The sequence below is a fragment of the Armigeres subalbatus genome, chromosome 3 (assembly GCF_024139115.2).
Source record: "Armigeres subalbatus isolate Guangzhou_Male chromosome 3, GZ_Asu_2, whole genome shotgun sequence".
Lineage (NCBI taxonomy): Eukaryota > Metazoa > Arthropoda > Insecta > Diptera > Culicidae > Armigeres > Armigeres subalbatus.
Genome location: NC_085141.1, coordinates 227539518 through 227556431, shown reverse-complemented (window position 1 = coordinate 227556431; position 16914 = coordinate 227539518). Strand labels below are relative to the sequence as shown.

At 42.3% G+C, this 16914-nt stretch overlaps 1 protein-coding gene across 6 annotated transcripts in view; it reads right to left on the bottom strand.

Moving 5' to 3' along the window:
- Nucleotides 1-677: 677 nt before the first annotated feature.
- The window catches only part of LOC134220547 (uncharacterized), a 120109-nt gene continuing 103872 nt past the window's right edge, over nucleotides 678-16914 (bottom strand). For all 6 annotated transcript variants that reach the window (XM_062699631.1, XM_062699636.1, XM_062699634.1 and 3 more), the window contains 3 exons: nucleotides 16273-16640; nucleotides 15707-16196; nucleotides 678-4109 (listed from right to left, as the gene is read on the bottom strand). In XM_062699631.1, the coding sequence (XP_062555615.1) occupies nucleotides 1102-4109; nucleotides 15707-16196; nucleotides 16273-16640 (3866 nt within the window). In that variant the 3' untranslated portion in view covers nucleotides 678-1101. The remainder of the gene's footprint in view (nucleotides 4110-15706; nucleotides 16197-16272; nucleotides 16641-16914) is intronic.

Genomic DNA, 16914 nt, shown 5'->3' with positions numbered 1-16914 from the left:
TCAATCAAAATAAACCTGCCGATGAAATATCAAGAAGTTTGATACCCATATTGCCATTTACCTATCTAAATCCACGATCAGTGTAATCTATGCAGGACATGTCCCTAGAAATCCGGATTTCCCGGTGATCCGACGGTCCGGACCGGTCCAATCCTAAAACAGTATGATAAAGGACAAAATTTGGAATCGAATGAGCCCAAAACGATTAAAAACGGTTAATAATTGCCTAAGATATAAGCATTTTAGTTTCGTGAGTACCCGGGTACCCAGCCGGCCATTTGAAGGGTAAAAAAATGTCGGAACCCCTCCCTCCACCCCTCCTTAATCAAAATTTCAGTTAACCCGTACAATCATTTTTGGCCGTCATTATTGTGGATATGACAGAGTTTCAACCTCCTACTCTGAAAATACATTTAGATATCGCGAATAGAATTCCAAAAAGGTACCCGGGTACCCAGCCGGCCACACAAGGGTTAAATCCGCGCTAATTTCCTCTTAAATCGTGTTCCGTTCCAACAAGCCTTTATATAATAATTAGTGTACGGTACAGAAATTTACTCATTCAATCTGCATTCAGTTCAAGTGGGTTGCCCAATCCGGTTTTTTCGATAACTTTTCTCAACGATCAGGTCCCCAACGTTAAAGGATAATTTCTTTCATTAAAAACTCACTCATGGTTTCATTTTGAATGTTACAAAACATCAATAGCAGAATCAATTCATTTGCATTCAATAACCATACATTCTGATTTTTTGCTAAGGTGATCCAAATTAGCTAATCATACTCAAAGAAAATAGAAAAAAAAAACAATTCAGCTTCATCCTCACGAGATGAAAACTAAACAAAAACAAATATCTACTCTAATTAGTCCCTAATCCAACCAACAGAAAATCATACAGTTTTCGATGACCTTACAAACTAACAGTACATAAAATCATTATTTGTTCTACTTCGCATATCTATAGTCTAAATTTATCGTTCCTTGTTGTCCATTTTCACTCCAAGCTTCTAACTTATGCATGTAGGTACATACGATACGTATATCATGACTGTTCATTAGACACATTACGCCGAAACAAATACGGTTCGAACTTAGCGCAGCTAGCTCTTACTGTTCGGTGGAATGCCTGGAACATTGGGAAGATTCTTGCAGAACTGTATCAACTGGTCCGGAGTCAGCGCTTGCAGATATAGGGCAGGATTCGAGTAGATGGCCGAAAGGTAAAGCGGTTCAAAAGGAAAACCTCCACCCAAAGGTCCTGCTGTTTGTCCTGACGGTGCCGGCGAATTGGAAGGCCCACCGCGAACGTTCGGTGTACTTGCAGAAGATGAAGAAACCGCTGCAGACAACGCAGCTGCCGTCGCTTGAGCTTGCTGCTGCGCTTGAAGCTGTTGAAGCATTTGCAGCTGTTTTTGCTTTTGCTCCTGAATGCGTTTTTGTTCCATAGCTGCCTTTTGCTGTTGCTCGTGGGCAGCTTTTTGTTGCTGCTCAAGCAGCAGTTTTTGTTGCTGCTGCAGCTGTACTTGCTGCAAGAGTTTGATTTGCTGACTCAACGGGTGGGACAACGGGGAATCCGCGGGGGGCGGGTGTTGTGGCGATGGAATACTCTTTTGAGTGGATTGAAAATGTGGAGGAATTTGGGGAGGAGTCATCTGCTGCAAGAGAGGAGGTGGTTGTTGTTGTTGAGGCTGTTGTTGGGCCTGAGAATTGGATCTTCGGCGTGTCGTTTTCTTCGGCGCAACTGGTGGCTGCTCCGTGAAAGTGCCCAGAAGCTGTGTCAAACCAGGGATTGATGTTTTTGACAGTCCAGATGAAGAAAGGATGCTGGCGACAAGAAGTGGATTCGCTTTTTGCAGGTTTGCCAAAAGAAGTCCGGTTTCAAGGAGTGAGTTTGGATTCGACCCGGTTCCATTCGAGCTGGATGTTGACGAGCCGGAGGATGATGGTCCCAAAGAGATTTTGGGACTGGGTATTTTCGGTAAAACAGTTGGAGGTGTACCGCCAGCAGTGGACAATGGCACGATCTCGAAAGGCTTTTTCTTCACATTCGGAGAATTTTTCTGCTGCGGATTTGGTGCAGGTGGTTGAGGAATTTGCAATGGCGTTTGATTTGATCCATGTACCAGCGTAATTTGTAAACTAGGAGCAGTTCGAGGAGCGCGCCCTGCGCTGGAATTCGAAATCGTTCGCTGCTTAGAAGATGCTGCCGTGAAGTCCAGTCCAGCTGAACATTTAGCGGATAGATTTTCAGGAGATGAATTTCCACTTCCTGTTAGGTCTAATAAATCAATTGGTTCCGGAATTGCAATTTCCCTAGTTTTGACTGTGGGAACAACGGGAATATCTTTGGGATTTCCGAAGATTTGTCCAGTTTTCGCATACATTCCCTGTGCATGAATGGGAATAAATTTTCTATCTCGAGATCGGGACTCGTCAGAAGCTTTTCCCCGTTGGGGACTTAACTCGGCAGTAATATTTATACGCATTGGGTTGGTGGTCGGCTGCGGAATTGGATTTTGCATCATGGCAGAGAGAATGGCTTCGTTAGATATGGGCGTGACTTCGAGGCCACCCTCCCGTAAAATGTCTAATTTGCGCTTTTTCATTGGAGGGAGCAGCGAAGGATTTGGTCGAACCGATAGCCCTGCTTGTTTGGCTGTGTTGATATTACAAGGAGTGCTCTTCGTAGGAGTGGATGAATCACTCTCATTGTCGCTGTCAACGAGATCAATTACTTCAGTGGGAGATGGAACATTGGGTTTGGATGTTCCACTTTCTACGGATCCCATAGCGTTTCCACTCAAACCCGAAGCTAAGCCGGCCAACATAGCTGCTCCTGCTGAGCTACCCAACAAACTGGATGCAATTGGAGTTATTGTGGTAAGGCTTTCCCTACCGAAAAGACCTCTAGCAGCACTGAGTAAAGCAATGTTTTCTTTTTCAATTGGTTTACCAGCTGGCACGGAGGTAAGATTTGACGAACTACCAGATAACTTTCTGTCAGCCTTCATGCGTACATTTCGAAGTGATGATGTTTTCGATGGTGTATTTGAACTTGGCGGAGGATTGGCGCTGGAGGTACTAATCGACACTGTGCCACTGGTGGGACACACCGAAACCTCTTTGATTGTTAGATCGGGATCCGTGTTGACAGGGAACAATGTTGCACTTATGTTGTTCTCAAAGTTAGCACCTTTAGAGTTGTCCGCTGATGGTGACTCGATATTGATTTCCTGACCAGATTTGTCTTGCTTAAAGCTATACTTAAATTGTGAGGCGTCATTTTGACCACCACTAGAGCTTTTATCGCTCGATTGCACGGTAATTTGCTGTATTTGTATCTGGTTGGTGATTTGAATTTGATTCGTTATATGCTGGGGACTTTGTCCACTGATCTGCTGACTATTTGGTTGCTGATTATTTTGAGGATGGATGGTGGTTTGGTGCACCGTAATAGTTGTATGCGGCTGATTGATTTGTATCTGTGACGATTGTTGATCCTTTTCATCAATATTGGGGCGCACGATAACAGTCAACGGTACGGATACTGGTGACATGCCCAAATGGACCCCATTGGGACTACCCATTACTGTGCTACTGTTGCTGTTGGTACTTTCCAATAGAGGAGATAGCGCCTTCGCTGTTAATTTACTTTGTACTTCCACAGAATCATCTTTCGGTGATTCGGATGCCTTAGTTTCCTCCACTTCTTTTTTCACTGCAATGTCTTCCAGTAGTTCAGCAGATGCCTCCTTATTCTCCTTGTCTTCAATGAATTCCTCCTTGACAACAATCTCTTTTTCATCGATGGATTTTTGTCTCTCGATCTTAACTTCCACGATAGTTTCCTTGAAGTCCGATTCTCGAGGTGTAGGAGAAATTTGACTTTCGTGGCAAACCTGCTGTTCGTCGATTTCCTTTTTGATGGCCTCGGCAATATCCTTTTGATGCTTTTCGTATGGCAGCAATATCTTTTCGTACTTCTTTCGAGACATGACTCCATTTTCACCACCTGTGCCTTCAAGCAATTGATTCCATTGGTTTTTTGAGCTCACTTCGCTGTAGCCTCCGATGTTGAGTACTCGGGTGTATATGGTGTAAAGTTTGACTGTAAAGAAAGAAAAGAATAATATGTAATCAGAAATTGTGCATCAGTTAGAAGAAGATTTGTTCATATTTTTAAGTGTTCGGTAATCCACCGATCAATTGTTTTTCGCAGTTTTAATTCATTTATTTAGGGGTGATCGGGGCAATATGGGCAACCTAAGGAAATCGTTCCGAAAAGCGCTGAAAAGCACAAAAACTATCATTCAAATGTAGTTGATTTATACTAGAGAATGTTACCTTTCATATTACATCGATAACTGACGAAAAATGCGTTTGGAAATTGTTCGAATGCGCTTTTGAAAATGTATTGATTTCAATGTGTGTTCCCGACTATACGGGCAATATGAGACACCGTTTGGGGCAGTATGGGCCACCCATCCAAAACGTTTATTTAAGCGAAAAAAGTATCGTAATATGGAATAATATGATATTCCTACAACAGTTTAGAGTACTGCATACCAAAAAAAAATAATAAACCGCACAACAGCGGACTGAACCGATTTCCCACTTGTGGAAGATATGATGCGCCTGGAATAATTTCGAGTTCATTGGTTTGGATTAGCTGAACAATTTTGCAGAAGACACCCACTTTCCTAATCCCACCGAGATTAAAAAAAATAAATGTCTTCAACATGTTTTCTGAACATGAGACTTACAGTAAGTTGAATTCTAAAACCTTCAAGGAGATCAGCACAGTTTTAAATTCATTCGTTTAGCAGCGATAGTGAACATGAGAATTCTAGTTTAGTTAAATATTTCAAACTCGGTGGGATTAGGAAAGTGGGTGTCTTCTGCAAAGTTGTCCAGGAAGTCAAAGCTATTAAGAAGATCTGCTTAGCTTGGAATTAACTCGCCTTGCTGCGCTGGAGAACATGAGGTTCCCACACCACTCTTTACCGTTTGAACCGCCACATTTCAATTGGTCAATGGTCATTTTTTCTGTTTCGATCGCAGTAATGCGATGTTGTAATTTTCCGCAATGAATCTTACATATGATAATATTCTTGTATTTGACTACTGAAATTTGAACTTTTTCGCATTTTAAGGCCTGATATCTTGCTCTGTGCAGGTATGTCCATATTGCCCCATAGAGACTGGTTTTGGAAAAAAAAATTATATGATAAATTTAGATTTGTATCAATACAAACATCTGTGCACAATATTCAATTTTAATATATCTTTTGATTGTGGTGTATTTTTGATCTGTATTTTAATAATTTAATCTGCATCAGGAAGAAGTTGACTTCTCCGTGTTTTCTGTGCTCCCACGACTGCAGGTTCGGAATGAGCCGATAGGTCCACCTTCCTTTCGAACTACTGTCCCAATCCTGCTGCCACGTTCGCATCGAATCGACTCTCGCAATCTTGCGTGCTCCCATGGTTCCACGTAGTTCATAGCAGGCACAATCTTCCTCCAATAAAATTTTGATGACGCAGACCGCATCCATCGATATGGTCCGGTACGCACTTGCCACCCGCATAGCCATTAACCTGTATGTGCTGTTGAGCCGTGTCAGGTTCCTCTTCGTGATTGCTCCTGCCGCCCAGACGGGGGCACCGTATCTGAGTACAGAAGTAGAAACGCTGGCTAGGAGTCTCCTCTTTCTGGTACGAATCGCAGAGCTATTCGCCATTACTCTGGTCAATGCTGTGGTGGCTTTTGCTGCCTTATCGCAGGCGTAATCGACATGGCTGTTGAAGTTGAGCAGGTCATCGATCAACACCCCCAGATACTTTACTTCTCGCTTCGACTCGATGGTGACCTCCCCGACCGTGATTGTAGTATCACTTCGGTTTTATGGTGGGCTAATACCAGCTTTTTTCCGCACATCCGCACACTATTCCTATGGCCTCCATTGCACATACTTCCACCTCATCTACTGTTTCTCCGAGTACCAAGAGTACCACGTCGTCCGCAAACCCAACTATCTTTACACCTCTTGGTAGTCTAAGCTGCAATCACCCGTCGTACATAGCATTCCACAACGTCGGTCCCAGGATAGAACCTTGTGGAACACCAGCTGTTATTCGTACTCTCTTTAGTCCATCATGTGTTTCGTAAACTAGTGTCCGATTGTCGAAATAGCTGTTTAGAATTCTGCAAAGGTATCCCGGAACTCTCATCCTGTGTAGAGAGTTAGCTATTGCTTCCCAACTCGCACTGTTGAACGCATTTTTCACGTCTAAGGTAACCACAGCGCAGTAGCGGTTACCTCTCCTCTTTTGCTTCTTGGCTGCTTCAGCTGCTTCTACAACTTCCCGGATAGCGTCAACTGTGGATCTGCTCTTTCGGAACCCAAACTGCTTGCTCGATAATCCGTTATCGCCTTCTGTGTAGATAGCTAATCTGTTGAGGATGACCTTCTCCAGGAGTTTTCCGACCGTGTCTAGCAGACAAATAGGTCTGTAGGACGATGGGTCCCCGGGTGGCTTACCCGGCTTCGGCAGCAATACTAGTTTTTGCCGCTTCCAGCAATCGGGAAAGTTTCCTTCATTAATACACTTCTGCAATGTGCTACGGAACATGTCCGGGTTCGCCTGGATCGCTGCTTTCAAGACCAGGTTGGGGATACCATCTAGTCCAAGAGCTTTGTTTGCTTTTAGGCTTTTCGCAGCAGTGATGAGTTTCTGATTCGTAAGCAGAGCTTCATTCGTACTGGCGTTATTTTCGCCATACGGTGTGGTGGCCAGACCGTTGGCTCGTGGTGTGGAAACAGACCTTCGATAATTGCCCTAAGCTTTTCTGGGCACCTCTGGCGCTGAACACAGGTCTACGCTCTTCTCTTTCGACATTGTTGCGGGCTCTTTGCATTCTCCTCTTTGCTCGAAGACAGTTGCGACGGAGCTCAGCGATAGTTCCATTCCAATAGTAGACTGGACGGCGGACATGTCGTGGCTGTACTTTTCTCGGCATGGTTGCATCGCAGGCTCGAGTCAATGCTGCAACCAGCTCGTCTGGACTCAGGTTTACCAAGTTGCGCTCAAATCTAATTGCCTCTGCTAGCACCTCCTTGTTAAAGGTTTCTGTCTTCCACCTAAGCTCTTTGGTACCACACTCACGTGCTTGCATCGCTACTTTCTCTCCGACCGCCTGATGATCGCTATGTGTATAGCCTTCGCAGACTCTCCAGTTAATGTTCCTCGTTAATGCAGGACTGCAAAAGGTAACATCAATGATGGACTCTCTGCCATTTCTCCGGTAGGTACTCGTCGATCCTTCGTTAACCAGATCTCCGTTTAGCCTAGCAAGTGCTTCCAGCAGACTCCAACCTCTTTGGTTAGTGAGACGGCTGTCCCAATCTAACGCCCAGGTATTAAAGTCACCAGCGATGACGACTGACCTCCTGTCGGTAAGCTACGCTACTAACGTATCCAGCATCTGATTAAACTGATCACTTGTCCAACGTGGGGGTGCGTAGCAGCTGCATATATAGACACCGTTAACTTTGGCGAACACGAAGCCTTTAGCTGCACGGTACACGATGTCTTGGAAAGGATATCTCCCTACTGTACATATTGCGGCGGTTCCAGCGTCATCTACTACTCAATTGCCGTTTCCTGATGGAATACGGTAAAATAATTAGGGGCCCTCCTTAGCCGTGCGGTAAGATGCGCGGTTACAAAGCAAGACCATGCTGAGGGTGGCTGGGTTCGATTTCCGGTGCCGGTCTAGGCAATTTTCGGATTGGAAATTGTCTCGACTTCCCTGGGCATAAAAGTATCATCGTGTTGACCTCATGATATACGAATGCAAAAATGGTAACCTGGCTTAGAAACCTCGCAGTTAATAACTGTGGAAGTGCTTAATGAACACTAAGCTGCGAGGCGGCTCTGTCCAAGTGTGGGGATGTAATGCCAATAAGAAGAAGAAGAAGAAGAAGAAGAAGAAGATGGAATACAGTATGGATCCGAAATGATTGCAACGTCGCACTTCAATTCCCTTGCGGATTGCCACAGCAGTTGCTGTGCGGTATCACAGTGGTTGAGATTAATTTGTATTACCGTGAGCGTGCCTTATTCTGCGCGGCTCTTAATTCTGCGCACTTTGACACTAAAACATTTTTTTAAATTTTCTTTACTGTTATTATTATATTTACTTACATGTCATCAAAATGTTGGGAATTTATTGTTGTCATGGGCAGATAATAAAGCAAGACAGGAAGGAATATTAAGAAAAACAAAATCGGTAAAACCGAAGAATGTAAAAAATGGCCTCCATTAGCAGCAGCGCTAAAACGCACGTGAACAAATTTTTCCCGAATTCGAGCAAAAAAAAAATTCGGGATCATTTTTTTAAAAGCGAAGTGCAAAAGCAGCTTTTTTTTTGCTTAAGTATGATGAAAATCGGCTTTCAAAGTGTAATCTCTATCTTATAGAAAGCAATTTATGTTGCGCAGAATATGGCACAAAATTTCTTTACTTCTGTTCCTAATTGTACGCGCGAAATGGATAGGTACAATAAGCTTGGCTTGTCAACCCAAATTGGACCTAGCACTTGTTTTGGCAAGGAAACATATTTAAAAATGCTGGAATAAAACGAGAAGAGCAAAAAATGCGAAGATAGATTATCCGGAAAGAGACAAGGGATATCTGCTACTTGGCCTTGCGCACACACTGAGCGTTTTTTAAACTTCGAGGTACCTATCTGATCTAAATGTGTATATCACGTGACTAGCATGAATAATATTCTCTGAAAAATCGACATAATTCCTCACTTCCTCATTTCCTAGGTCGGACTGGCGTTCCGACATTTGAGAAAATAGCACTTTGGGCAATATTAGCATTTATGAAGGACTGGTCTTATTATTCGCGTTGGATTACATTTATTTCCATTCCATATAAATATCCGATTTGATTGGAATAAAAAAAATGCCTTTTTATTAATGGCGAACTTTAGTAAACAAGACAAAACAGTGATTTGACCATTGGCATGAACACAATGACCGATCTGAAAAGTTGTCTTAACGAAAAAATGGATCGTTGAAAGCAACTTATGGCGATGGCGAGCAATCGGATATGGCTTTGAAAAATGAATAAGATCTTTGTGCACATACATCATACACACGCACACGCACACACAGGCATCATCTCCATTCATCGTAGCTGAGTCTATTGGGTTTGGGTCTAATTCGCCAAGTCTTATATTAAAGTTCGTCTTGGAGCAAACGTTTTCAAACGGACGGTAAAACGTTGTAACCAGAATGACTTTGGGAAGCATACAAGGTACTAAAAACGTGCAAAAGTAATGAAATATTTGTATAAATGTTCAGAACCGTTTCATAAGACAAAAAATAACCCAAATTGAGCTTTTATTATTTTGCGCAGAATTAGGAACATTGTGCGCAGAATATGGAACATTTCAAAATATGTGCGGAGAATTAGGCACCATATGGCAATTTACAAATCGAATAATAATATTGCCTGATTTTCTAAAAATTGCACGCGGCGAACCCTTCATGGAAGGTACCGCCGCGCTTTCTGCACCCCGTTTACTTGTTTCATATGGGTGAATAGCATTGCGGTGTATCGTTTGGCGCGACCGTACCTTTCGACAGTCATTCGCCGCGTGAAGTTTTGAGCAAGTACCCATTTGGGAACACTACAAACGCCGCGCAGTGTATCATATCCAGAAAATCTGACAATATATGTTCTTAGTCAATTTAAACAAAATTTTCATGATTCATATTCTTCCGTGGATTATAGTTACACATCTACTACATAAACGTATTCATAAATCATTATGGTTTTTCGATAACAACGATTTTATTTCAAAATTTTCTTTAATGCGCAGAATATGGTACCTCCACAGTACCTCCACTGTGATTTACCAGACATCGCCTGTTTATACGCTGGACATTTCTGACCGCCAGTAACGTGGTCTCTACATCCATCATTCCTACAGATTATGCATTTCGGTGGCTTTTTGCAGATTTGCGCTTTGTGGCCATCCTCTCCACACCTTCTACAAAGTTTCGATCTATCTGGACCTTTACAATTTCGTGCCAGATGGCCTAACTCTTGGCACCTGAAGCACACCTCTGGTTGCTGAGAAAGGCTCAGTGAGCACATCGACCAACCGACTTTGACTTTGCCGATTTTCAATGCTTTGTCGGCAGCATCTACCGAAAGCTTAATACCTGCGACCCGTGTACCGAATGGCCCCTTCTTAGCCGGATTGTCATTTCGACGTCTCCCAGATTAAATTGCTTCATTGCACACGAAAACCACTTTTTCAAATAGTAATTCTTAACCGATTTTCACACAACAAGTTCCATTCGGCGGGGGACAAACTCTAGTTTTTAAATGAAGTTTGATATTTTATGAGACTGGCTACACAGGTTAATCAATTAATGCACATACTTCCTAACATGCAGCAGTCAAAAGTAGTGATGAAGAAGAAGGTTTCAGTGAGTATGACAGTTCGACAAGTTCTGAATATCGTAAAAAGAATAAAATACATTATGAAAAACGTACGAAATCAAGAGCAGGTCGACGAAAACAAAACGAAGAACCATCGAAAGCACAATTATCCGCTCGTCAATTCTTGTCCAAAAGGTTGCCAAAGTTTTCTGGTAACGTTGAAGAATGGCCAATGTTCATCAGTAGTTACAATACGTCAAATGAAGCTTGCGGCTTTTCCAATGTCGAAAACTTAGCTCGACTTCAAGAATGTTTGAAAGGACAGGCGCTCGAGGTGGTTAGGAGCCGATTACTTCTTCCAAGTGCTGTACCTCAGATAATTGAGACATTGAAAATGCTATACGGAAGGCCAGAACACTTGTTGAACATGTTGCTGTCGAAGGTAAGACAAGCGTCACCTCCACAAGAAGATAAACTAGCATCATTTATTCGGTTCGGCGTAATCGTTCAGCAACTGACGGATCATTTGGAAGCCACACAACTTTCATCGCACATGATAAATCCTATGCTGATTCAGGAACTTACAGAAAAGCTACCAGCTAGCACGCAGCTAAAATGGGTTTGTTATCGCAGAAAGTTTCGAACAGTCACTCTAAAAACTTTTGCTGATTTTGTATCGGAAATCGTTCGGGATGCAAGCGAAATAATCCAGTACGGTGATTCAATAGACGAGACGGCAGACGAGGATGAAACATCGGAGCATGAAAGTTTTCTCCATACGCACAGCGAAACGGAGAGCAAAGAACCAGACCACCAGAACGGAAAAAAACCATGCAGAATTTGCGGTCGACAGAACCACCGGATTCGGAACTGTGAGGCATTCAGAAGGCTCTGTCTTTCGAAACGGTGGGAAGCAGTTCGAGAATGGAAACTCTGTTACCAGTGCCTGAACGAACATGGAAGAGCCATATGCAGACTAAATATTCGATGCAACGTAGGTCAATGCCATAAAGCTCACAATCCTTTACTTCACTTCGAAGATATGAGTGTCATAAATTCAACCGGAGAGGTTTAAGATGGATCCAGTTTCTAGCGAAGAGGACACATATACAGGTTTAAGAATGAACATGAATACTTAGATGGTGCTATAGATATTCAGCGTAAATCTGATATCGCTGGAAGCAGCTTCACCAGAATTACAGGGGGGAGAATGTTAGCACCACCCTAATTCAAATGCAGAAAGACCCGAAAAACCTTTTTGGTAGGTAGATTGATTAGGTGTAAAAATGGCTTAATTTTTGGTAGGCGAATATCATGAAGTAGGACCAGAGTAGGAAGAATTCGTAAAAGTAAACAAACAACATACATATTGCGTTCAGTGGAGAATTATTAAGAGCTATCGTGATTTTTTAGTTTAATTTTAGTTATAAAAGGCTAGATGTAGTAGAAATCAATTGAATTGGAAACAGATTCTCTAAACAATGAATTTTAGATCTCACCGAGGCACGCAGGCACCCGCATCGAGTTGAACTGGGAAGTGAATTCAAGAACTATATTATGTAAGTTTTGTTAATTAAGTTAAGATTATTGTCTAATAAAAACTATTTAGTTTCAAGCTGTTACAATAAAAACACTGCTCGGAAATTAAGTTTGGATCCAGTTTCAACACTAGTTGATCACTATTGAATGTAATCACGATCGGTCAATGCGTTCAAAAGATATGAAAAAATGGTGTGTTTAACCATATAAGCTTGGTTGGTTGATTTGCTATACAACGCTTGCAAGAGCCGTAATGTAAGCAATTATTTATGATGTGTATCACACCAAGGTGAAACTAAACCATTGAATCGAGAAAGGCATCGTCAGCGCTGGGTGGATTAATCTGGGTTTTTGAAAATATCTTGGTTGTGCATATGCACAGCACGTGTTTCAAAATAGACAAATTGATATGAAATTCGCGAAAAAGAATCCACGTGTCTTGGAGGGACTCGAACCCTCAACCTCCTACTCTCTAGATAGGCATGATAACCCCCCTACACAACAAGAACACTTGAAGTTTTTTTGACGTAAACTACGTCTAAGGGGAAGACTCTGATACAGGGTGACAAATGAAAATTTCCAAATCCGAGACCGTCACGAAATCATGTAAGATTTTGAACGTTAATAGCGCATTCATCTCTCGATGGATTTTTGAGATTTATATATCAATCGACTCGGAAACTCTCCACCAATTTTCCAGTTATATTGAAACATTTGATTATCAACGTTAAAGTAGGGTATTGGACCATTTTGGCAGCACCTCTTTTTCCCGTTCGCAACGTGAGTCTCATTCGGCCGTCGTTCAGTGTAGTTGGTTTTTGGGCTCTTCTTTTTGTGCGGTGCTTCGCACCAGTTTGCCACAAAAAGTAGGGCCAGAGCAGTGACCGCAGTCGGCGATATACATACAAGCGCATATTTGTGCAAAGATAGGATGATCGATTGTTAGCAACGGCAATGCAATGTCATAATGCGATAATCGCAATGCAAATGAACAAACATGTTCGATTCAAAGATAACTTAGGAAAATGGTAAGCCATTTTATGATAAACTGCAAATTGTGAATTATATGTTTATTATTAAATATGCGCCAAAATCAAAAGATTTCAATTTTAATTCAGGAAGTTTGAATGCACTTCAGATACTCTGTGGGTACAATCGTGCGGGGCTTATTGTATACGGCTATAGCTTCGGAACGCATACTTTATTGAAACGGGCTATAGGTTACAATAGAACTATTACTTTATTGCTCCCGGATCTAAGATTCTTGCAATCATATTGATAATATGGTTGGACGAATATGTTATTCATAATGCCACTGCCAGATAGTGGGAGTTAGATTGTAATAAAATAGCACAAATACCCTATTCCCGTCTGCAGCGTTTACTACTCTGGCGAATGGCTTGGTTTTTGGTACCGTTCTGACTCAAATCCCGAATATGACTCATATTTCGAACACTGACGTTTTAGCGCCCTAAAACTAAAACTGTCATTGGTTTTCCGCACTGAGGATCAAGATAACAAACGAATTCAAACTCCTGTGGAGAAAATTACACGAATAAAGTTAAAATGGGCTTTTAAAAGCTAAAGTTCGGAATATGAGTCATGTTCGGAATTTGAGTCAAAACGGTACATGGCTAGTATTTGTTGATTTCTAGTTGGCGCAACCGGGTTTTATCGACTCGCGCTTCTTTGTCGGACTAACAATACGACTATCCCTTCTCTGCCAACTATTCCTGGTCACTCCAAATAACAGAAGGCGGAGATTCTGCCAAAGGTCCAAGGCTCGTATTCTTCCACCAGTGATGACTCGATGCTCTGACTACCATTGGACAGAGGTACCTGTTTGTCCGTAGCCAGAGCAAAGATTCTTCTGTCTGTCGTAAAATCGCTAAATCGTGGTACACGCACTCACCAGTATACACCCCCAGCAACAAACATATTGCACATCGATCACAGTAACTTATATATGCCTGAATTCTCTCACAATATGGTTACTTCAACAAGATTGGCTCAACGTGTGCTGCTTGGGATATCATAACCATGTAACGCTAGTGAGTTATTTTTATTTCAGAATAGTATTATTTAATAAACATACTCCACTATATCCACCTATATATTACTACAAATAAACTAGAATAGTGGGCGAAAATTTGGAATGAAACTGAATCCCTACTAATTTTACTCTAAGTCGAATGCAACAGTTGGAATTGCGAAAAGCATTATTACCACTTGAGGTTTTAAAGTTAAAATTTTAAGTTATCGTACCGTCGTCGGGGATACAACGGGTCAAATGGGGGTGAGAATGGGTCACTGTTTCAACTACATAGAATGCTTGTAGAATAGATTTAATGTATCTGAGAACAATAAAACTGAATTATAAGTGACCTTTTTGAACGATTTTGTTATCCGACCTCTAGACTGTCGGTGAGGGCTCGGACGTCACCCCTGACTACGGTATCCAACTTTTTTTTTAATATTTTAAGTTATGGTAATTTTGTTCTAAACCAGTGACATAAGTAATCGAATGAATTATCTTAAAATATGACTACATTCCTCAATGCACCAGGCTGTTCTACGTAGTTTACGGTGGGCGGTTGTGTCTTGTACATAACCCTTCAGATTTTTTTTGTTTGCAAATTGAATATCTTTCGAATGCTTGATTTTTCCAATCTTTACATGTGCTTTACTGTTGTATATTTACAGTCAAGCACCTTATCCGAGAACATTACACTTTATGCCCCCAACAACGGGCTGGGTGAATTTGTAGAGTGTGAAGCAATCACACTCTGCTGTACCAAAGGCTTGCTTGGCTAAAGCATTTGATGAGTATGATTGTTCTACGCATGCGGTCGCATGTACTCAAACGACTAATGACGGTGAAAGACCTACAAATACAATGGAATATCCTTCTGCATTACTATCGTAAAAAGAACTCGTTCATTGAAGTCGTAGCGCTGCTTTTCCGGCCTCTTCGACGGAATATATACATTTGTGAAGAAGCAATTAAGGACAACATGCGCCCTCCTCAGCCGTGCGGTAAGATGCGCGGCTACAAAGCAAGACCATGCTGAGGGTGGCTGGGTTCGATTCCCGGTGCCGGTCTAGACAATTTTCGGATTGGAAATTGTCTCGACTTCCTTGGGCATAAAAGTATCATCGTGTTAGAAATGGTAACTTGGCTTAGAAACCTCGCAGTTAATAACTGTGGAAGTGCTTAATGGACACTAAGCTGCGAGGCGGCAATGTCCTAGTGGGGGATGTAATGCTAATAAAGAAGAAAAAGATGCGTTGGTAGGTCTACTGCAAGCATTCAACGGAGTAGATCTAAACTGCTTTTAGTATACAACAAAACAAGCATCAGGGACCCTCCTGCATTTTGTAGACATATCCAAACAATAAATAAGAAACTTGAAATAGGCAACTATAAGCTTATCAATTGCATTAATCTCCAAATCAATTCGAAGCAAGTCTTCATCTTCACCATATGAGCTGATATTTGGTCCAGAGAGGCGTACTTAGTATAAGGATTGTGCATATCAAATAATCAATTGATTTCCAGATCACAGATCTAATAAATAGTTATTATAAGATATGGCAACTATCAGAATAGATTTCTAGGCACCAATGGTTGATAGCGTGAATGACATCTTATTTGAAAATATATAATCCACATTGCAAAGTTTTTTGATAGGTACATACCATCTTTTAGCGCCACCGCCTGACTATTTGCATACGACAATGCCTTATCGTCCAGATACTGCTCAACTCGTTGAAGGAAATCTTTTTCATCTGGTACCATTCCGTCTTGAATCCTGAACAACTTGCATTCCAGTTCTTCCTCCCGCCCTGCTTCGTCCTCCTCTGCCACAGGCGTGTGCTCCGGTTCCGCTTTGTCACCCAGAGTGGTTTCTTCGCACACAGAGGTATCTTCGATATCCTCTTCCGCTTCGCTCTCGTCTGCCGCTTTGGTCGTTGGGGAAACCTTTGGTTTACGGCCAGCCTTCGACTTTTTGCTTTTGCTCTTTGTGGACTTCGGTTTACTTTTGTCTTTTTTACTCGCTGGAACCGGCAAAGGCACGGGAGGCACCGCAATTGGATCCACAGGCGTTTTCACGGTCTGTGCGCCCCTGGATGGCCTGGGATTATACCGAGGGGTTGTCTGAAGATCGACCTTTTTGGAGGGTGAAACCTAAAAAATGAGGGAAAAATAAATTATTTTTACAATTAAACTTCATCATTCCTAATATTCAACGACTATACAGTACCTTACTGTACGAGTAATCCGACACATCCGTATCGTTGGATTCGCTCTCCTCGGAAAGGCCCTCCTTTTTGACGACCATTGATGACGAATCCGAAAGCGTTTTCTTCCGTTTGCCCCGCGGTCGGCCTTTCAGTTTTGGCGCCAAATGGTTGCACAACAGCTCGTGAGTTTCCAGCTCGGGATAGTCGAACGTGTCCTTGCAGAACATGATCCTCAGGTTGGGTGTAGAGGCCACATACCCACTGAGGGTCTCCACCAGCGTATTCCGAAGCCACTCATCGTCCACTCCTTCCAGGCGTTTCAGTACGGCTCGGTAGCGACAGTAACGGGAAAAGCTGACCACTGCAATTTTCGATGCGACGTTCTCGGCTGTTGGGAAGGAAACCGAAAATAGGAGAGGATTAACTAATGTGACCAGCAAGCGTCCTGCGAAACGCGGGACGCCTATCCGTATTACGTCACTGGCCTGAAAATGATCACGCCAAAAGTGCATTCCGCATAGATTTTGGCCTGAAAAAATATTTAAAAATGTTTGTGAGGCTGCATAAATTTATATAACTTTAAAAAATTAAGTCGAAAAATGCAGCGTCCCGCGAAACGCCTGGTCACGTTAGGTTTAACGAAACGAACTTTGTAGTTCTAT